This window comes from Prionailurus bengalensis, chromosome B1 (assembly GCF_016509475.1).
Source record: "Prionailurus bengalensis isolate Pbe53 chromosome B1, Fcat_Pben_1.1_paternal_pri, whole genome shotgun sequence".
NCBI lineage: Eukaryota > Metazoa > Chordata > Mammalia > Carnivora > Felidae > Prionailurus > Prionailurus bengalensis.
Genome location: NC_057344.1, coordinates 76789380 through 76813115, shown reverse-complemented (window position 1 = coordinate 76813115; position 23736 = coordinate 76789380). Strand labels below are relative to the sequence as shown.

General features: G+C 34.2%; 1 protein-coding gene across 8 annotated transcripts in view; it reads right to left on the bottom strand.

The window, feature by feature from the left end:
- Nucleotides 1-23736, bottom strand: part of LRBA (LPS responsive beige-like anchor protein) — a 786930-nt gene that overhangs the window by 630431 nt on the left and 132763 nt on the right. For all 8 annotated transcript variants that reach the window (XM_043567604.1, XM_043567611.1, XM_043567619.1 and 5 more), the window contains exons 14-17: nt 20431-20599; nt 14731-14810; nt 13066-13128; nt 10959-11056 (exon numbers count right to left, since the gene is read on the bottom strand). In XM_043567604.1, the coding sequence (XP_043423539.1) occupies nt 10959-11056; nt 13066-13128; nt 14731-14810; nt 20431-20599 (410 nt within the window). The remainder of the gene's footprint in view (nt 1-10958; nt 11057-13065; nt 13129-14730; nt 14811-20430; nt 20600-23736) is intronic.

Sequence of the window (23736 nt, the reverse complement as noted above, 5' to 3'; positions counted from 1 at the left end):
GGTAGGTGTGGAAGGAATGAACAGGCAGAGCACAGAGGATTTTTAGAGCAATGAAAATACTCTGTATGATAACCAAATGACAGATACATGCCATTATACAGTTGTCCAAATCCACAGAATGTACAATACCAACAGTAAAGCATAATGTAAACTATGGACTTTGGATGATTATAATGTGTAAATGTAGGTTCACCAACTGTAAATTCTAATGGGTGTGTTGATAATAAGGAAGAGTATACATGTGTGGGGACAAGAGAGTATATGGGAAACCTCTATACGTCCCTCTAAATTTTACAACTCTTCCAAAAAAAAAAAAAAGTCTTTGAGAAAAACTTGCTTATCTCTACTAGTTATTGTTCCTTTTAATGAAAGCCAAAAAATGAGAACAAATTAAAACATTTAGAAAATATGGTGATTTATACTACACCCATAAATGTACTTATGCAAATTGTATAGCATAAAGCTGGTTCTGAGTCACTATTTTTTCCTCTACTGCAGACTTAACAATGCCCTTTGGAAGTTACCACATTTAAGATCAATACAAAGAAAGCACTGTTTAGTGGTAACACATATTTAAATCCGTAAATAATTCTCACCATGGAAAGCAAAGGAACAGGAAAATGAATGATAATGACAACAGGTAATGAATGATAATAAAAAATAAAAAGCAAAAGACTGAAACATAAATGACATCTAAAACAAATTTCATAATCAATTCTCAAAATTTACATAATAATCTAAGTTTTTAAATAATCTCCAAGGGCATTCAGCCAACAGACCACTGATTTGAACATAAACAAAGCATAGAAAAATTTGAGTATCATACACAATTTGAGTAAAAAAAAACCATTCAATTAATTCATTATACCATTTCCTCCTTATAAACATTTAGAAAAAAATCTGAAAAGTTTATGATTATTTTAAAATACTAAGATTTTCAACTATCCTCCTAGATAAAAATTTTAATGCTTAATAACTAAGTCTGAAATGGGGCACCTGGGTGGCTCAGTTGGTTAAGCATCCGACTTTGGCTCAGGTCATGTGCTCACGGTTCGTGAGTTCAAGCCCCACATCAGGCTCTGTGCTGACAGCTCAGAACCTGGAGCCCACTTTGGATTCTGTGTCTCCCTCTCTCTGCCCCTTCCCCGCTCACACTCTGATGTTTAATGTAAACATTAAAAAAATTTGTCTTCAATAACTAAGTCTGAAAAAACATAACTATGAACAAAAAGTAAAGACCTTGATCCTCTAGTAGCTGACAGAAATGAAATATGTGAAAAGAACTTTGTTTCCTATTAAAATATTAATTAAAAGCATCTAGGTCCATAAACATTGTAATCTCATAAAATGAGATATGTGAAACTGGTTATTTTTAATTCAAATTGTATTTAAAAAACTGTAACATTCAATTACTGGGACAACACTATTATGTTTATAAAAGTGTTCCTTCTATGATTTAAATTAAGTAAATAAAAATTAAATTATTTGTAAAAGAAATATTAACATAAGCTTAATAGCAGTTTAAAAACCACAACACTCAAAGATATTTTAACATAGAATTAATCTATGAATGCTATAGCTTAACTTAAATAATCTTTGGTTAAAATTACAATGATTTCACCAGAAGATGAACTCTAGATAAAACTGTAATTACTTTCAAATTTTTATTAGTATTAATCACATGAGAAGACCAAAATTAATAGAATAAGATCCATATACCTAATATTTATCCTAAAGTAATTTTTTAAGTGTTGAGTATTTTTCACTAAAGCAGAATCCAATTAGTTTATATATCTACTAAACATAACCACTAAACTTTGAAAAACCAAAGTGAGCATGTTTTGCTTTCTGATCAAAGTTTAGTTCCTATTTAACACAAAAACCATTCTTCACATTAGAACAGGAAAATCCTGTACCGTTTCAATGACATTTATATATTTTTCTAACTATTAAAAAATTTATAAATATATATACATTTCTCTATTGGAAATAGAAACAAAAGTAGAAAAAGATGATAAAATTAATCCATAAGAAGCACTATTAAAATTGGGGAATGTTTTCATATAATCTATTTTACTCTGACCATACATATAATCATATAATAAAATACACACAGACATTATATATATAATGTATATATGCACACACATATACATCTTTTTTCTGAATTGAAATGTACTATGGCATGTACACTATAGCAGTTTCAATGAAGAAAATATTCAGGTAATAGAAACTCCAAAAAGAGTAATTTGAAAAGTAACAAATTATTTCAATCTGTTCAGAGACATAAAAACATATGATTAAAGCTCATGAGACTCAAAAATTAAAAATTTGATACTTAAAATTTAAACAGGGACTAGGAAGTGAATGACACTGCATCAGAACACATAGGAAGAATATGTGTCGGAAATAACGTCTAAATGATGTGATGGTGAAAAAGAATTTATATTTAACAAATAAATGAGAAAGTTTATGTCATTTAATGGAAATTAAATTGCCACTTAAAATTCAGAAATGCTACTGACTTCTATTATGCAGTGTGGCATACCTGTATTATCTTGCATCAGGAAAGACTATCTTCCCTCCAATTTTCTCCATTTTTTTCAATTTGAGTCTATGTCACACTCCATTTGACTTTCAGTTAGTATGAAAGCTTCACTAAATATATCTGCGCCCTTTGCATGTTGGCCTTTAAAACTTACGGTAATATATTTTAGGCAGCAATGTGACCATAAGCAGATAATGAAATTATATATCAATGCTCCATTTGAATTCCGTCTCTTTAAATCATGAAAGAAATTAAGAAAGAAGTTAAAAAAGAAAGAGCTCAAAAAAGAAGAACAGAAAGATGGAAAGAACAACAGACAGGCAGACAGACAGACAGACAGACAAAAAAGAGAAAGAAAATCTACAATTTACACAATCTCATACTGAATTTTGGACCCAAAAATTATTTCCACAGAACTCCAATTAGATTTAAAGGAACTACCTACCCATCATTCCCAAATTAATTCCGTTTTCTATAACTAATATAAATATTCAATACATCTCTTTATTCAGTGTTTTTTAAAAGTAGTTGAATCACATATAGACAGGACTAATTATTCACATTTCCGTATATTAGCCCAATTTACATATTTTTCAGTTGTTCACAATAAGTAAAAGACTGGGAAAGTACCAAAATTTAAAGCATACTATTTTTAAAAAAAAAGCAAAAATGACTTCCATTAATGCCAACATGGAAGTCAGCATGTCCCTCCACAAAAAAAGACAGAAATAAAATTAAACAACACTTTCACATGCAACCATTCAACCAACAAAGCAACAAATTGAGAGGCATTAATTCTTGAGAAATTACTACACACTGAGGTAAGAAAATCAAGAGTTACAAGAAAACTAGGTTAGCAATAAGTAAACAATTAGGATATTTCAATAAACTATAAAAAAGCATCACATGGCCCCTGGGTGACTCAGCTAGTTAAGCGTCCAACATCCACTCAGGTCAGGTTCTCATGGGTTCGTGAATTCAATCCCTCCATAGGGCTCTGTGCTGACAGCTCAGAGCCTGGAACCTGCTTCAGATTCTGTGTCTTCCTCCATCTCTGTCCCTCCCCCACTTGCATACATGCCTCTCTTGCAAAAGTAAAATAAACATTAAGAAAAATTGTTGGGGGAGGGTGCGCCTGGGTGCCTCAGTTGGTTAAACACCAGACTTCAGCTCAAGGTCATGATTTCACAGTTCATGGGTTCGAGCCTTGCGTGGGGCTCTGTGCTGAAACCTGGAGCCTGCTTCAGATTCTGTGTCTCCCTCTCTCTCTGCCCCACCCCACTCATACTCTGTCTCTCTCTCTCTCAAAAATAAACATTTTTTAAAAATTTTTAATTAAAAATTTTTTTAAAAAAGAAATACAAGAATCTAGAGTTGAAAAGTAAATAAGAAAAATGAAAAATTCACAAGAGACACTCAGTAGCAAATTCATATGGCAAAAGACAGAACCTGTGAGCTTTGAGAGCTTTAAGACACAATCTGTGAGCCCAAAGAACAAAGAGAAAACGATGGAAGATAAATTAGCAAACTTTTAGAAACCTGTGAGACAATGTAGTATTCCACCATAGCTATAATGCAGGTGCCGGAGGAGGAGGAGGAGGGGGACAAGGACGAGGAGGAGGAGGAGGAGGAGGAGGCGGAGGAGAAGGAGAAAGAAGAGGAAGGAGGAAGGAGGAAGAAGGAAGAAGAAGGAAGAAGAAGGAAGAAGAAGGAAGGAGGAAGGAGGAAGGAGGAAGGAGGAGGAGAAGCGGCGGCAGCGGCAAGAAAAATTTCTGAAGAAACCATGGGGAAAAATCTGGCAAAAAGTGATGGAAAAACATTAACTTGCAGATTCAAGAACTCAATAAACCAAAAAAGGATAAAAACAAAGAGGATCACAACTAAGCAAAATAGTCAAAATTCAAAGACAAAGAAAAAAGCTTAAAAGCATCAAGAGAAATAGGACTCAACCCAAAGAAAACAACAATACAAGGATGACATCTCATTGAAAATAGTAGAGGCCAAAAGTCAATTAAATCACAAAGTGCAAACAGAAAGCTATCTGTTAAAATTTTACATCCAGAATAACTATTATCAAAAAATTAAGACTAACAAAAGTATTTTCAGATGAACAGACTGGGAAAATTCATTACTAACAGACATGTCTTACAAGAAATAAAGTCCACAAAGAAGAAAGGAAATGTAATATCATAAAACCATTAAATAGAAAATAATTTTTAAAAAATGAAAAAAATCAACAGGGAGTTCTGGTTCAATGAAGATGGAGTGAAGCTAATTAACAGCCTCTCAGTCTTACATATTAGAACCAAAACCACAAGAAAAACTGCAAAAAGCAATTTCCTAAGTACTAAACAAAAGCAGCTGCATTGGTGTAAAGGAGGTAAAACTTGGGAGAATTACCCATTATGAAGGTAAGGAGTCTCAATTTTTACTTTTCCCTTCTAAATCTGACCCAAAAGTGAGCCTTTATTTCAGAGGTGGATGTCAGAAGCTCAGCTGGCAAATAATGTGACAAAAACTGTCCTTTGGTTAGGGGAACTAACAAAACGGGTTTGTACAGGTGGTGGGGTGCGGGGAAGGAGGACACAGGGTGTGGTGTAGACCTGAAAAGAAGGAAATGGGAAAGAAAGATCCTCAAAATCTTTGTAAAAGCCCATAAAAACCCAAGGCTAACCCAGACAGACCAGAACAGCAAAATCTTTCTGTATTGAAAAAAGACTTGAATTATCACCCAATTCTTCACCTAATTCCTGAGTACATTATGTGCAAAAAAGACACAAAGCAGGACAAGACAGGTTTTTTAAATGAGTGATATCTGTAACCCCTACACACAGAGGATAAGTAGAACTTGTAGTCTGACCCTTCTTATTAAAACAAGCAAAACATCAACATTTGTTAGAGGATTTTAACAAAACACAGTTTATAAAAGATAACATTCACAACGTCTAGGACACATTAAAAAGTTACTCAACGTACAAAGAAGCAAGAATATGTAATCATTTCTCACAGGAAAAGACACTGAACAAATGCTGATGAGATGGGCAAATTGTTGGAACTACCACACAAAGATATTAAAGGAGCTATTATAAATATACTCCAGAAGGTAAAAGGAAACACAGTCTAACAGCATCAGAAAATAGTTCCCAACCAAAAGAAAAAGTATAAAATTAAACATATTAAAATTATACAACTGAAATGTACAAATCTAAAATTAAATATTCATGAGATGAGCTTAATATCAAAATATAAAAAACAAATCTCCATAAAGGTGAAGATCAAGTTTATCATACATAGCAAGCTTCTTTATCAATAGACAGTATCAAATGTGAAGAACAAAGAAAGAAGATTGAAATAAAAAGCCCTAATATTCACATTACTAGAGACCCAAAGTAAAAGGAAAAAGATATAACTGAAGCAAAAAGTATGAAAATAAGGGTCTAAAGCTTATCAAAATGTGATAATTACAAAGAAAGCATAATGAAACTGTAGAGGAGCTAAAGAATATGTCTTTATAGCAAGTACAAAAATGTAGTACCTTTTACTTAGCAAACATTGAAATAACCATACATTTCTCATTAGAAACTATGGGTACCAGCAAACAATGGAAAAATATTTTAAAGTACTAAAATAAGTAAAATTTCACACAGAATTCTATATGCACCAAAAATATCCTTGCATGAAAGCCAAATAAAATTATATTCAGAAAAAATAATTCAAAAATTTATTTCCAAAAAAACTGCTCAACAAGAAATCCAAATACAGTTCTTCAAGAATGAAAAATGAGGGGCACCCAGGTGACCCAGTTGGTTGAGTGTCCAACCCTTGATTTCAGTTCATGATCCCAGGGTTGTGGGATTGAGCCTTGCATCAGGCTTTGCACTGAGCATGGAGCCTGACTAGGATTCATTCTCTCTCTTTCTCCCTCTCTCTCTCCCTCCCTCTCTCCCTCCCTCTCTCCCTCTGCCCCTCTACCCTGCTCATGCTCTCCCATTCTAAAATAAATAAATACATACATACATACATACATAAATACATAAATAAATAAAATTGTAAAGATATGGAAAAATTTTTAACATTTTTCTTCCCTTACATTCTTTAAAACACATATAACAAGTGTAAATAAAAACTGTAACATTATCTATAGACACTAGCAATATATTATGTGTAATAAGAAACAATGGTGGAGGAAGGGGCACCTGGGTGGCTCAGTTGGTTAAGCTTCCGACTTCGGCTCAGGTCATGATCTTGTGGTTCACGAGTTTCAAGCCCTACGTCAGGCCCTGTGCTAACAGCTCAGAGCCTGGAGCCTGTTTTGGATTCTCTCTCTCTCTCTCTCTCTCTCTCTCTCTCTCTGCCCCTTCCCCTGCTCGTACTCTCTCTTCCTCTCTCTCTCAAAAATAAAACATTAAGAAAGTTAAAGAAACAAACAAACAAACAATTGTGGAGGTTAAAGGGACAAATAAAATTGAAATGGTTCTAGATTCTACGTGAAGAGGTAAAATATTAACTCAAAGTAGACTGAAATCTCTAGTGCAACCACTAAAAAGATTACCAAGATAGATATAAAACCAAAAATTAATTTTTAAAAGAATACTAAAGGAATTCAAATACAAGGAACACAGGAAAAGAGAAACAGATGGGAAAAATTATACTGGGACAAATAAATAATAAAATGCTAGGTGCAAATAAAGCCTTATCAGTAATTATGTTAAAAGTAAGTAGTCTAAACACAATGAGAAGACTTTCTCAGAATATATTTTCAAAACTAAAAAATTCAATTATACTGTGTGTTTTAGTAATAGTTTTCCACAAAAGAAGAAGCAACAGAATGTGTATATAGAGAAAGCCAAAACATTTAAGGAATTGGCTCTCACAATTCCGGAAGTTTGATAAATCCAAAATCTGCAGGGTAAACACATACTCTGGAGATCGAGAAAAAAGTTATCAAGTCCAAAGGCATACTGTTGGCAGAGCTCATTTTTATTGGGGGAGATGAGTCTTTGTTCTATTAAGGCCTTCAACTGACCTGATGAGAAACCTACTTTTCTCAAAGTCCACCAATTTAAACATTGATCTTATCCCAAAAAATGCCTTCACAAAAATACCCACAATAACGTTTGACCAACTATCTAGGCACTGTGACTCAACCATGTCAACACAAAATTAGCCATCACAATGTGTCAATAAGAAATTCAACTGAATACAAAGATACAGATAGGGGCACCTAGGTGGCTCAGTCCATTAAGCATCTGGCTCTTGATTTCAGCTCAGGTCATGATCTCACAGTTCACAGATTCAAGCCCTGAGTAGGGCTCTGCACTCACAGAGCTGAAGCCTGCTTGGGATTCTCTCTCCCTCTCTCTCTGCCACTCCCCCAGCTCACACGCACTTGTGCTTTCCCCCTCCCTCCTCCCCTGTCAAAAGGAAAGAGGAAGGAAGGAAGGAAGGAAGGAAGGAAGGAAGGAAGGAAGGAAGGAAGGAAGGAAGGGAGGAGGAAAGAAATAGGTAAATTAAAAGTATAAGGGGAAAAAAGATATACCACGCAAACCAAAAGCAAAAGAAAGCTGGAGAGCTATATAAATATCAAACTAAGTAGATTTCAGATGAAAAAATAAGTTCACAGATACAAAAGAAAATGATATAATTATAAAAGCATCAGTTCACCAAAAAGACATAAATAACAATCCTAAAATATAGGCATACTTAACTTCAGAGTTAAAAATACATAAAGAAAAATAAACCTACATAAAAATGAAAATGGAAAAAACATAATTATAGTCATATTTCAATAATCATATCAATAAATGGTAGAAGAAACAAAGCGTAAGAGCATAGAAGATTTGAAGAACACTGCCAACCAAGTCAGCCTAATTGACATTTACAAAACAATTCCATGCAGAAACATCAGAATACATATACTTTTCCAGTGCACATGGAATATTTAGCCATATATACCATACACTGGTATGGTACCAGTATGGTACACCATAAACCAATTCCCAATAAATGTAAATGAATTTAAGGCATACAAAAATACTTGCAGGCCACAATGGAATCAAAATTCAAATATTAAAAGATCTCTGGAACACACTTCTTTAAGGCACATGGATAATACATGAAATTAAAGGAAAAATAGAAGCATTTTGAACAATAAAAATGTAATTAAAGTAAAAGTGCTTATGAAGAAATTTATAATAATAAATGCCTATGTTCAAAAAGTCTTAAAAAGTGAAACAATAATAAATTTGATCAACTTCTTGTCAGAGTGATCTGAAACAAAAATTATCAGTATCAGAAATGAGAGATGTCACATCACTACATGTTCAAGAGAGAATTAAATGCAAATAAGAGAAAAACTATACCAATAAATTTGACCATTTAGATAAAAGACAATTTCTCAATAGAAACTTATCAGGGGCACCTGGGTGGTTCCCACTCTTGATTTAGGCTCAGGTCATGATCTCTAGTTCATGAGTTTGGGCCCAATGTTCAGCTGTGCACTGGCAGCATGGAGCCTGCTTGGGATTCTCTCCCTCTCTGCCTCTCCCTTGCTTGCACTCTCTCTCTCTCTGACTAAATAAACATTAAAAAATAAAATGTAAAAAGAAAGGAAACTTATCAAAGCTCATCACAGAAGAAATAGGTAAAAAAAAAAAAAAAATAGCCCTGTATTTATTAAGGAAATCGGAACTGTAGCAAAAAACCTCTCTACGAAGAAAATTTCACACAAAAATAACTTCACTGGTAAATTTTACCAAACATTTAAAGAATAAATAACAATTACTCTATACAAACTCTTCAAAAAAGTTGAAGAGTAGGAAATACTTTCCAAATCATTCTATGAGGTAAGCATTTACTCTGACACTTCAATCAACAGACTCTGAGTAAAGCAGATTACCCTCCATAATTTGAGTGGGCTTCATACAACCCGTTGAAACCTTTAATAGAAAAGAAGACAGGCACCTGGGTGGCTTAGTTAAGCTGGCGACTCTTGATTTTGGCTCGGGTCATGATATCATGATTCATGGGATCAAGCCCTGCATCAGACTCTGTGCTGACAGCGTGGAGCCTGTGTGGGATTCTCTCTCTCTCTCTATCTCTCTCCCTCTCCCTCTCTCTCTCAAAATAAATACACATTTAAAACAGAAGGAGAAGAAAAAAAAACTAACCTCCCTAAAAAAAAGAGGGAATTTTGCCAGCAGATTGCCTTTGGACTTAAACTGCAACATCAGCTCTTAAATCTCTAACCTGCCGCCCTCCCAACCATGTAAATACTGGCCTCAACAATCACATGGGCCAACTCCTTAAAATCAATCGTCAATCAATCAGTCAATCTCTCTGTCTCTCTCAACTGGTTCTTTTTCTCTAGATAACTCTAAAAATACACTCCCTTAAGGATAACATATAAAGCCATCTTCTAATAGCAAACGAGCATTGAAAAGTACTAAAAAAAAATTTGAAATAGAGAACTGATGTGGGAAATTTACTGTAACTAGATCATTAGTTACCGTAGCTTATCATCTGGCAAAGTTGTTCTTAAAACTTTTGTGGTCCAAAATCTTTTTATTAAATGAATGATTTAAAACAAAAGTATTCTGGTTTTGTTGTTGTTATGGACTAAATGTATACCTCCCAATTCATATGTTAAAGCCTTAATACCTAGTATGGCTATATTTGGAGATGGGGCTTAAAAGGAAGTAATTCAGATAAAATGAGGTCATAAGGTTAGGTCCTTGATACAACAGAAATAATATCCTTATAAAAAGAGACAAGAGAGCTTTTTTTCTCCCTCCAGAGAGCTTTCTCTCTTTTTCTTCCTTCATACACATATAAACAGGTCATGTGAACACACAATGGGAAGGTGGCTATCTACAGTTTGAGAAGAGAGCCCTTACCAGACACCACACCTGCTGATACCTTGATCTTAAATTTCTAGTCTCCAAAACGATAAGAAAATAAATTTCTGTTGTTTATGGAACCCAGTCTATGATATTGTGTTATGGAAGCCCAAGTAGATTAATACAATGATGATTTAGGATTGGGTATAAAGGTAGTGATATTTAAAAGGGAGGAAAGAGATCTTTTCTTGCGCCACAAATGAGTACTACTGTTCTAGGATCTAAAGATAACACTGTTAAAGAATTCAATCTTACAATACCTGTCTAACAGCACTAGCCATACAAAATATTCACATGATTTATTTGATCAGTCTTCACAAATTAAATAGTAACACAGCCTCTATAAAATTAAAGATTTCTTAAAAAAAACATAACACATAAAACGGGTCTTATATCCTAACTCATTTATAATACATGATCCATTAGTACTTCCCATATGTGAGAATCTTCTATCATTTCCAAACTAAACTCTTATATTAAATATAACTAAATCCCTGATATACAACTCCTACCGTAATCCATTCCTCTGGTCAAAAGCAGGAATCATAGAGTTAGGATGTTCTGACATTAATGCAACAAGCAGTTGTAGGACATCCATTAGATTGTCGTCCTAAAATCAATGTAGAAATTTTTTAAAACAAGGAAAAAATAACTTTTTTGAACACTGTATACTTCCAAAACAAAAGAAATTCTAACTTAAAATAATAAGTAGATATATGAGCAATATATACGTGTTTTTAACAAACTGGTTCTTAACAAACCAGTTTGTTATATATATATATTGAGCAATATATACTTGTTTTTAACAAACTGGTTTTTAACAAACATATACATATTCATCTGTTTAACTCAAAATACACATCACCAAATAGTCACATAGTTTCTTAATCAAAGAAACAAAACCCCTCTTATAATACAGTATCAAGATTTCCGAAAACATATTCTATAGATATACTAACATCTGACCAAACAGGATTTTTTTAGAGAAGGTATATACATCAAGAAATTGGGGGAAGTGAAAACTAGGTTATTTTCTTTTTTATAGCAAAACATATTACAGTCTTTAATAAGGTAACAGATGTTGTCAATCTGGTGGCAGTGTTGGGGACAACATATGTATCATTTCCTAATTTTTTTCACCTGGACCACTTTATTCACTGACCCTCTCAAGAAACTAGTTCCAACAGTAAGCTTTGGAGGAAATAACTGAACAGTTTTCATATATTATTTATTGACAGTAGTGAAAATATAGATGATCATAAATGTTTGCTGAAGCAACAGACTACTGTATATAGTATAACTTGATAATATTGACAGAATAGCACAGAAGCATATGTAAGTTGTGAAATACAAAAAAAATTCCAAGAAATCCTATACATCCTTGGTTAAATATTCCAGTATGTATGCATATTATCAGAACCAACTTGGGCAATAATGACCCAAAGAGGAAAAGGGAAGCAGCTATCAATAGCTAGTTATCTCTTGCCTTGTCTATAGGTTTTTGCCCACTGCTCTGGAGCTTTGGTTTTGGCACCTATTTGAATATCTAATTTTCAGTAAGCTAAGCAGATAATCTAGAGCTAGGGCACTGAGGCTTGGGAAAAGTATTATCTGAAGGAATTGAAAGATTCCTGAATTAACGAAGTAAGAGAAAAGGGAAGATCACTGTGACTTCCAATTTCTCTTTTATGAAATACTTCAGTCCCTTAGGGAGTCAGGATTAATAAAAAAACAAAATCACATTTTATTGGATCAAGACCCATGTCAGGCTCTGCACTGACAGGGCAGATTCTCTCTCCCCTTCTCTTTGTGCCCCTCCCTCCACTTGCATGCACAGGTACTCCCGAAATAAATAAATAATAAATAAACAAATAAACAAACAAATAAGTAAATAGAGATGTTTAAAAAAGCAAAATCATATGCAAAAACATTACTAGGAAATTCAGTTGAAAAATCTTCAACTATTACACTGAGTAAGGAAAAAAATGCCCTAATCAAGAGGAAAAAGAAAGCACAATCACTAATATTTGAGTCAAACATGATCCAATCAAGAAATTTAAGCTACTTTTCTACCTCAATTAAGATAGGTCAAAATAATATCTCTCATTTATTAATGATTCACAAACACATTATTTCATACTATAACAGATATTTATTAAAGCACAAGACATGAATTATAAAATAGAAACGTAAATTATCATTTAAAATGCTGTGCTTAACATGAAATTCCATCAATTCTGAATTTTAATTATTTAAAAAATATTTAATCCAATTATTTAATTAGATTACATTGGCATGTTTTACATTTATATTCTATTTTTCCATATGTTACACTGGTTCCTAGAGATACAATAAAGGTATTCTTTGGCATACTTTCTTATTCATTCAATAAGATCTAATTTCAAAACCTTTTAAAGCTTTTCATGATTATTCTCAAAGCCATCTGTGATAACACAGGGTATTTAAATGAAAGTTGCTAAGATTTAGTTCCTAAATACATTTACTCCCCCAATGATAGTCATATAATTAATGAAAGATAATTTTAACTTTTTTACTTTAAAAAAAATGACACTACAGCTTCAAAATATAAAATCCCAAAATATAAAATTCAAATGTTACCTCATGCATAGTGAGTAGGTAATTAAGAATGGCCTGTAATTCATCTTCCTTTACTCCAGAATCCTTTAAAAACATAATATAAGTATCTTAAACTTACATATAAAAAACTTTTTTAAAAAGGGAAATACTGTAACATTTTTTCAACCTGGTCAGTTGCAATAAATACACAAAGATATAATCACATAGAATCTAAATTTAAAATATGTACTAGGCGAGGGGTGCCTGGCTGGCTCAGTCAGAAGAGTGTGTGACTCTTGATCTCAGAGTCATGAGTTCAAGTCTCACACAGGGTGCAGAGATTACTTAAATAAAACTTTTTTTAAAAAGTATTAAAAAGATATGCAGTAATCAAGGCTGCGTAAAAGTCAAAAGAAGTAACATCAGTATCCTGTTTTCAGAACCATATATGATAAGCTATCCAACAGAGCTATAGAATTCTGAAGAAAAACAATAATTAATGTTAAAGAGTACTATCAACAGCTACCACTATATCAAATACAGAAGACAACTTTTCCATTTCTTTTTTCTATTAAATTTAGAAAGTAAATGAATAGCTTCTAAAATTACCAGCTAAAACATCAGGTATTAAAAACTGAGTAGTACCTTCCCTGAGGTTTAAAACACAATCCTTTTAAATATGAATTCAGTATTTAAATTTTCAACCTATCCTATCAATTTATTAACAATAAAACAAAGCTGCAATGAGAAAGAGAATTACAGGGGGCGCCTGGGCGGATCAGTAGGTTAACCATCTGATTTTGGCTCAGGTCATGATCTCACAGTTCATGGGTTCGAGCCTCGCGTTGGGCTCTGTGCTAACAGCTCAGAGCTCGAAGCCTGCTTTAAGTTCTGTGTCTGCCTCTCTCTAACCCTCCCCTACTTGCATTCTGTCTCTCTCTGTCAAAAAAAAAATAACCATTAAAAATTTTTTTTAATAAAAAAAGAGAATTAGAAAAAAAACACTAGAAAAATTTTTTAAAAACAAAATTCAAGGGATAAATTTTTTTATAAATGGAAATAAGGTATCTGAGTCTAAAAGATATACTAAAAGCTTGGTCCATGTAACATAATATTAAATTCTAAAAAATAATACAATGACGACAGGTAACAGGGAATAAAATATTGACAAAAAATTCATTTATGTATTGTTATCTTATAAAACCAAAACACCTTCTTTAAAAATAATAAATATTATTTTACTTACAACAGAATTAAATGGGACAAAGGCAAGCATTTCTAAAGGCTGATATATCTTCCTGGTATATTTATACAGGGAAATTTTTTCTCAAAACCTGAATGTCAGGTACAAGAGGGCCACTAAAAAGTAAAACTCCTAGAAGAGTTTTGTTGACTACTGTATCACTACTGCCAAGAATAATACTTAGTACTAAACAGAAACTCAGTAAATATTTGCTGAATAAAAGAATGAATCCACTTGCACCCCTACAGAAATTCATAACATATATTACAATTATCTCCAATTCTGCAATAATATATATCCATAAGTGCACAAGAAACAATGAAAAACATAGAAAAAAGTATCTTTCAGAGTATTTTCCAATGTATAATCCTAGGAATCCAGCAAAGAGTAAATAGACAGTATCTTACGTGAAATTAAAAGTTAAAATACAGAACATGCCAAAGTAAAAGTAAATATAAACTTACCTTCATCACTAACTGCTTAATGAACATCAATAAGAATGCTCGTAGAGAAAATATTTCTTTTTGATTAGGTCGTGGTCCATCTTTGGAAAAAAAATATATACACGCACACTTAGTGTTTCAAAGACCTCAAAGCAAAGAATAAAATTGTCTTTCCTAATAGTTTCTGTACATTTATTTGAGAAACATAAAAGTGAGCCACCTAAAGGGACTTAAGCCTCAATACTATCATTTAGAACTGAAAAGATAAAGAGTTTCCCAGACGAGCAAAAGCTAGAGAAGTTCATTACCACTAAACATGCTCTGTAAGAAATATTAAAGGGACTTTTTTAGGCAGGAATAAAAAAAGGCCATAACTAGAAATAAGAAAATATCTGTAAGAAATATTAAAGGGACGTTTTTAGGCAGGAATAAAAAAAGGCCATAACTAGAAATAAGAAAATATCAGAAAGAAAAAAAACACACTGGTAAAGGCAAACATATAGTAAAGGTAGGTGATCACTCACTTGGAAAGGTAGTATAAAACTCAAAGACCAAAGTAGTAAAATCAACTCTATTCTACAATAATCAGTTAAGAAATACACTAAATAAAATGTTTAAAATATGGTATCAAACTATGAAATATTGGGAGATGAGGGGAGCAAAAATGTAATACTTTTAGAATGCATTTGAACTTAAGGAATGACAACTTAAAATGAACTTCTATATACTTAGGTTTTTAGATTTGAAGCTCACGGCAACCACAAAGAAACCTTTGAAACACAAAAAAACAAAAAGAAAGGAATCCAAAAATAACACTAAACAAAATCATGAAATCACAAGGAAAAATAGCAAGAAGGAAGAAAGGAACAGAGAAGTACAAAAAAAAAAGTCATTTAACAAAATAGCAATAAATATGTATCAGTAATAACTCTGAATTTGAATGAGTAAGAAAAAAAAAGGTGGGGGGGCCTGAGTGGCTCAGTCAGTTAAGGATCTGACTTCAGCTCAGGGCATGATCTCGCAGTTTGTGAGTTTGAGCCCCGCTGACAGCTCAGAGCCTGAAGCCTGCTTCGGTTTCTGTGTCTCCCCCTCTCTCTGCCCCTTCCATGCTCACACTCTGTCTCTAACTGTCTCAAAAATAAATAAACATTAAAAAAAAACTAAAAAAAAAAAAAAAAAAAAGACCCTCTATATGCTGCCATCAAAAGACTCACTGCAGATCTAAAGATACACATAGACTAAAAGTGAAGTGATGGGAAAAGATATACCATGAAAACAGATATGAAAAAAAAGCTGGACTGGCAATACTTATATCACACGGTAGAGACTTTTTAAAAAGCTGTAACAAGAGATAAAGCACATTACAAAATGATAAAGGGATTAATCCAACAAGAAGGCATAATACTTGTAAATATTTATGTGCCCAACATTGCAGCACCTAAATACATAAAGCTAACATTACCAAACAAAAAGGGAGAACCTGACAGTAATACAATAATAGTAGGGGATTTTAACACTCCCATTACATCAATAGACAGATCATCCAGACAGAATATGAATAAGAAAACACTGGCCTTAAATGACACATTAGACCATATACACTAAACAGGTATGTATAGAACATTCCATCCAAAAAACCCAAGACACATCTTCTCAAGTACATGAAACATTCTCTAGAATATTAGCATGACAGACCACAAAACAAGTCTCTTTAAATAAATTTAAGAAGACTGAAATTGCAGGAGCACCTGGGTGATTCAGTTGGTTAAGCCTCCGACTTCAGCTCAGGTCATGATCTAGCAGTTTGTGGGTTCAAGCCCCGTGTCAGGCTCTGTGCTGAAAGTTCAGAACCTGGAGCCTGCTTCAGATTCTGTGTCTCCCTCTCTCTCTGCCTCTCCCCAAGGCATGTTCTGTCTCTCTCTTTCTCAAAAGTGAATAAACATTTTAAAAAATAAATAAGATAGGGGCGCCTAGGTGGCTCAGTCGGTTGAGTGTCCGACTTCGGCTCAGGTCATGATCTCACCGTTCCCAAGTTCAAGCCCCATATCGGGCTCTGTGTTAACAACTCAGAGCCTGGAGCCTGTTTCAGATTCTGTGTCTCCCTCTCTGTCTCTGCCCCTCCCCAACTCGTGCTCTGTCTCTCTCTCTCAAAAATAAATAAACATTAAAAAATATTGTTCAAATAAAATAAAATACATTAAATTAAAAAAAAGACTGAAATTGGATCAAGCATCTTTCCAACCAAATGATATGAAACTAGAAATCAATTACAAGAATAAAACTAGAAAAAAACACATACATGCAGAGACCAAAAAACATGTTACTAAAAAACCAATGGGAGAGGTGCCTGGGTGGCTCAGTCAGCTAAGCACCTGACTTCGGCTCAGATCATGATCTCAGGGTTTGTGAGTTCAAGCCACCCATCAGGCTCTATGGTAACATCACAGAGCCTGGAGCCTGCTTTAGATTCTGTATCTCTCCCTCTCTCTTTGCCCCTTCCCCACCCACCCTCTGTCTCTCAAAAAAAAAAAAAAAAAAAAAGTTAAAAGTAAATAAAAATAAAAAACCAATGGGCCAAAAAAAAAATCAAAAAGGATATTCGAAAATACCTTGAGACAAATGAAAGTGAAAACATAATGTTCCAATATCTATGAAATGCAGCTAAAGCAGATCCAAAAGGGAAGTTTATGTCAAAACAGGCCTACCTCAAGAACAAGAAAAATCTCTAAGAGGACATACAGATGGCCAACAGGCACATGAAAAGATGCCCAACATCACTAACCATCTGGGAAATGCAAATCAAAACCATAATGAGACATCACCTCACACCTGCCAGAATGGTTAAAATCAAAAAGACAAGTAATAAATATTAGTGAGAATGTGAAGAAAAATAACCTTAACACACTGCTGACAACATAAACTGGTGTAGCCACTATAGAAAACAGTATGGAGATGCCTCAAAATATAAAAATTAGAATTGCCATACAATCCAGCAATTCCACTTCTAGGTGTTTACCCAAAAAAAACTATGAATTTAAAAACATTTGCATCCCTATGTTAACCACACCATTATTTACCATAGTGAAGACACAGAAGTAACCTAAATGTCCATCGACAGATACAAGGATAAAGATGTGGCGAGTACATACACACACACACACACACACACACACACACACACACACACAAACACGACACACTCAGGAATATTACTCAGCCATAAAAATGAAAACTTGTCACTGTGACATGTAGGGATAGGCCTAAAGAGTATCATGCTAAGTGAAGTAAGAGAAAGACATACTGATAATTTCACTTATATGTATAATCTGAAAAACAAAACAAATGAACAAAGTAAAACACTCATAAGTACAGAAAACAAACTGACAATTACCAGAGGGGAGGAAGATGGCAGGATAGACAAAATAGATGAATAGATCAAGAGGTACAATTTTCCAATTATAAAATAAATTCAAAGAGATTTACTATTCAGTTTAAGGAATATAGTTAATAATATTGTAGCAACTTTATATGTTGACAGATGGTGACTAGACTATTGTGGTAACCATTTTGTAATGTATATAAATATCAAATCACTATGTTGATACTAATACAATACTGTTCGTCAATTATTCCTCAATTTAAAGAGTTTTATGCCTCCTAGAAAGACATTCAATCTCACATACAATTGTATATACAATGTTTCAAATGTACAAAATGGGTTATGCTGAAACTATAATGAAGAAGTTTATTTTTGATTAAGGTTAAATGAATTCTAAAACATGAAAATGAGGCAATAAAATTCATACTCAATAACAATATGCACTTATATTTTGCTTTAAAAGACTCTGAGAATGTTAGTACAGTAACAGAAGTTTACAAAGAAAAAAGAAAAGGAAAATCTAAACTTTATATGTGAATTTAGTAAGAAATAAACTTCTACTGTTACTATTGTATAAGCTAATACAAAAAATTTTTAAAGTACACCTCAACACAGTTTGGTTCATTTAGAAGGGAATGTTATGTTGACTACCTCTGACATCTCCTCCTCTTCTTGAAAAAGTCCTTGGTCACACATGGCTCACATTAAAGTCAATTTTCATGTCTCAAACAAATAATCCTCAAGTAGAATGCTTTTGAAACCAAACCCCATTGTTGTAAGATCCTAAAGTTAGGTACCTGTTTGCCCCGTATTTTCTGCAATTCCGCCCCCAACCCCCTGCCACTAATCACTATCTACAGCTAGTTCTTAGACCACCAAAGCACAGGACCACCATGACCTCAAACAGATCAATTAAAATAGGAAGAAAATTGCTTAAAACTTTTTCCACATGACAATTCCTAGACAAAGAATAGGAGAGAGTTACTGAGTTACAACAGAATTAATTACAAACTCTGTTCAGCTCTCTCACTTGAAGTATGAGACTTCCCCAAGGTCACTAATCAGTCTATAAAATAAATGCCAGAATACAAAGCTAATATTCAGCACATGTACATGATACAGCTACATCAGGAAATTACGATCTAGCTCTACATATGCTACAACCTTACCACCTTAAAGAGATCATACAAATTCTGTGTGCACTCATATCTTTCTAAATTATACATAGTGTATTCTCTAAGAATAAGCAGAATTTATTTTGAAATGGATAAAGAAAGCTTCATACTAATATGAAACCTTGTGTTTGTAAATCACTGAACAGCCAAAGCATTTAAGTACAGTGACTCTCCAGCATCTATTTCCTGATTTCAAGCAGCAGCCCTCAATTTTTATCAAGGTACTGAACCCATCCTTGCTCTCAGATCATGTATTTCAGAGGTGGGACAGGCTTCCATGCCCATGTACAGGCAATCAGAAAAATACCTGCCACATAGACTGGACACATGATACAATCAGAGCCAATGAGCAGCAAAAGACTTTTGCTGGAAATGTTCAATACAGGCAGACACTCTTCTGCTGGACTTGTAGTTTTAAGGTTGTGAAGGTGGAGTGGCTGCTAAAGGGAGAGAATACATGAAAAGAGCCAACAAAGAAAAAACTGGGAAATGGAGAGAGACAAACTGGGTTCAAGAGCCATATTCTGAATCCTTGCACCATGTTTTACTAAAAATGCCAATTTATATGAGGTGATTAACAACACCCTTTTACAACAACAGCCAATTTAAAGTAGGTTGTACTTACAACCAAAAGATCCACCATTTATCAAAATTTTTATTTTGATCCTTCCCATAAATTTCTGACATGATGAATGAATATTATCTTTCCAGTAATTTCCTGATTGATTATACAGGGAAATAATTACTGAAATTTTATAAGTTCATTATATTATTTATTAGAAGTAGATACTCCCCTACTTCCATAAGAAATCTCCATTTCCCAAAAAACATGGTTTTTAATTATTCTCATTATGAGAATTAGCTTCTGCATCAACACCATATGCTAATATAAAATTTCTTCACATTTTCAGTGCCTTAATATACACTCTGCAAACAACTTATACCAGCAGCAGTAGCATTCTTCTATAAAAGTAGCTAGTTTTTATTTGAAGTAGCGAGTTATTAACCTCTGTCAATCACAATTCAGTACAAACTATTAAAATTATTAGTAAGATTAAAATATAATTTTGCCATGATGATATTCAGAAAAACTTCAAGAATAATATATTATTGGTTAAAACAAAGAAAAACAATCTATGACAAAATATGTAGGCTGAGATAATATACCTAATCCTTTTGGGGTGATACCACTTCGATCCTGAGGATTCACGGCCCAGTAGTAGTACTTCAGTGTATGCATGATGAGAAGCACTGTTCCAACTCTCCGAATGGCATTATATATGTTGACTGTACCAATGAATTCCGTGGACAGGTAAGTATAGAGTGTCAACTGAACCTAGAGAATCAAAGTGAAGAGTTTACATCAAGCAGCCCAGCATTTTACCCATTTCCAGTATATGTTCAGGCTAGTTGCGTGGACCATACTTTTTCCATGAAGATGCTGATCTTGATGGTAACAAGTTACCATGTTAAAAGGTAACAATAATCACAGGCACATGCATACATATACACACGTAAACACACACGTTCCTTATAAAACTAAACCAAGTAAATGCTTCTTTAAATAGTAGCATTATAAAGTAATCATCCCAAAATATATCAAATTTTTACAGCTATCCCATGAAAATAACTCCTAATTAATTAGCACTTACTCATAAGCATATATAACTTATTTGTATAGTAAGTTTACTCTTCATACTATGCACAGTTGTTTTAAAAAACTGGAAATTTTCTTGGTTTTGCAGAAAATTAGAAGCTAGAATAACTCAAAGAAGAAATAAAAAAGTAGCAATAACCTGAAAGGGGGAAAGGCAGAAGTCAAAAGGGATAGAAAATGTAAAGCCTACCTTAAGAAATATTTATTAGAAAAACAGATTTCTGTTATAACAGCTCATTGCTACAAATATAATCTTAAGATTATAATTTCTCAACATGTTTATCAGTTTTATCCTCTAATTAGAAAAGGATTCTAAAGGGGAACCTGGGTGGCACAGTTAAGCATCCAACTTTTGGCTCAGGTCATCTCACAGTCTGTGAGTTCGAGTCCCGCATCGGGTTCTGTGCTGCCAGCGCAGAGCCTGGAGCCTGCTTCAGATTCTGTCCCCCTCTCTCTGCCCCTCCTCTGCTCACGCTCTTTCTCTCTCTCTCTCTCTCTCTCTCTCTCTCTCTCTCTCTCTCAAAAATAAATAAACATTTGAAAAAAAAAGGATTCTAAAGGGGCACCTGGGTGGCTCAGTCGGTTAAGCGTCCAACTTCAGCTCAGGTCATGATTGCACTGCTCGTGAATTCGAGCCCCACTTCAGGCTCTGTGCAGACAGCTCAGAGCCTGGAGCATGCTTCAGATTCTGTCTCCATCTCTCTGCCCTACCCCCCTCTCTAATAGAAAAAATAAAACAAAAAAATTTTTAAATAATAAAAAGGGTTCCACTAGTCTTATTTCCAAATAAATCATCTCAATAAAAATATAAAAACTTACTAACTTCAAAATATAAGCTTTTATTATTATTTTAAAAGAGAGAGTGTCCAAGTGGGGGAGAGGGGAAAGAGGGAAAGAGAATCTTAAGCAGCCTGGGATCATGACCTGAGCTGAAATCAAGAGTCAGATGCTCAACCGACTGAGCCACCCAGGCACTCCTAAGCTCTTAATATATAAAGAAACACAGGATAAAAAGTGGCAGAGTCTGAACCACCTAAAATTGAAGCCTAATGATTATAGCGTACAATACTATACATATGGTATATTCCAATGACTCGCAGAAAAATAATATTATTTTCATGCAGCTAGTATCATTCAAATGGACAGGCCCAGTTTACTTCTCAGTGAGGCTATTTAACACTTTGTCACAACATTTTCTTACACCATTCACAAAAAAAAAAACTCAAAATGGATGAAAGACCTGAATATAAGCCATCAGCTGCAGCAATTTCTTACTTGACACATCTCCAAAGGCAAGGGTATTAAAAGCAAAAATGAACTACTGGGACTTCATCAAGATAAAACTTATGCACTGCAAAGGAAACAATCAACAAAACTAAAAGGCAACTGATGGAATGGGAAAAGATATTTTCAAAAGACATATTGGACAAAGGGCTAGTATCCAAAATCTATAAAGAACTCACCAAACTCCACACCCAAAAAACAAATAATCCAGTGAAGAAATGGGCAGAAGACATGAATAGACACTTCTCTAAAGAAGACATCCAGATGGCCAACAGGCACATGAAAAGATGCTCAACGTCACTCTCATCAGGGAAATGCAAATCAAAACCAAACTGAGACAACACCGGTCAGAGTGGCTAAAATAAACAAATCAAGAGACTATAGATGCTGAAGAGGATGTGAAGAAACGGGAACCCTCATGCACTGTTGGTGGGAATGCAAACTGGTGCAACCACTCTGGAAAACACTGTGGAGGTTCCTCAAAAAATTAAAAATAGATCTACCCTATGACCCAGCAATAGCACTCCTAGGAATTTACCCAACGGATACAGGAGTGCTGATGCAGAGGGGCACTTGTATCCCAATGTTTATAGCAGCACTTTCAACAATAGCCAAATTATGGAAAGAGCCTAAAGGTCCATCAGCTGATGAATGGATAAAGAAGTTGTGGTTTCAATGGAATATTACGTGGCAATGAGAAAAAATGAAATATGGCCTTTCGTAGCAACGTGGATGGAACTGGAGAGTGTGATGCTAAGTGAAATAAGCCATACAGAGAAAGACAGATACCATATGGTTTCACTCTTATGTGGATCCTGAGAAACCTAACAGGAACCCATGGGGGAGCGGAAGGAAAAAAAAAAAAAAGAGGTTAGAATGGGAGAGAGCCAAAGCATAAGAGACTGTTAAAAACTGAGAACAAACTGAGCGTTGATGGGGGGTGGGAGGGAGGAGAGGGTGGGTGATGGGTATTGAGGGGGCACCTTTTGGGATGAGCACTGGGTGTTGTATGGAAACCAATTTGTCAATAAATTTCAGAAAAAAAAAAAAAGAAGTTGTGGTTTATATATACAATGGAATACTACTTGGCAATGAGAAAGAATGAAATATGGCCTTTTGTAGCAATGTGGATGATAAGTGAAATAAGTCATACAGAGAAAGACAGATACCATATGTTTTCACTCTTATGTGGATCCTGAGAAACTTAACAGAAGACCATGGTGGGGGGGGGGGGGGGGGGGAGGGAAAAAAAAGTTACAGAGACAGAAGGAGGCAAACCAAAAGAGACTCTTAAAATCTGAGAATAAACTGAGGGTTGATGGGGGGGGGGAGGGGGGTAGGAGGGAGGGGAAAGTGGGTGATGGGCATTGAGGAGGGCACCTGTTGGGATGAGCACTGGGTGTTGTATGGAAACCAATTTGACAATAAATTTCATATTGAAAAAAAAATACTTTGTCACATGGTTCAAATTCTTGACGATGCTATTTAAACCATTTAGAAAATATTTACATCCAACTATGCATAATGATGTA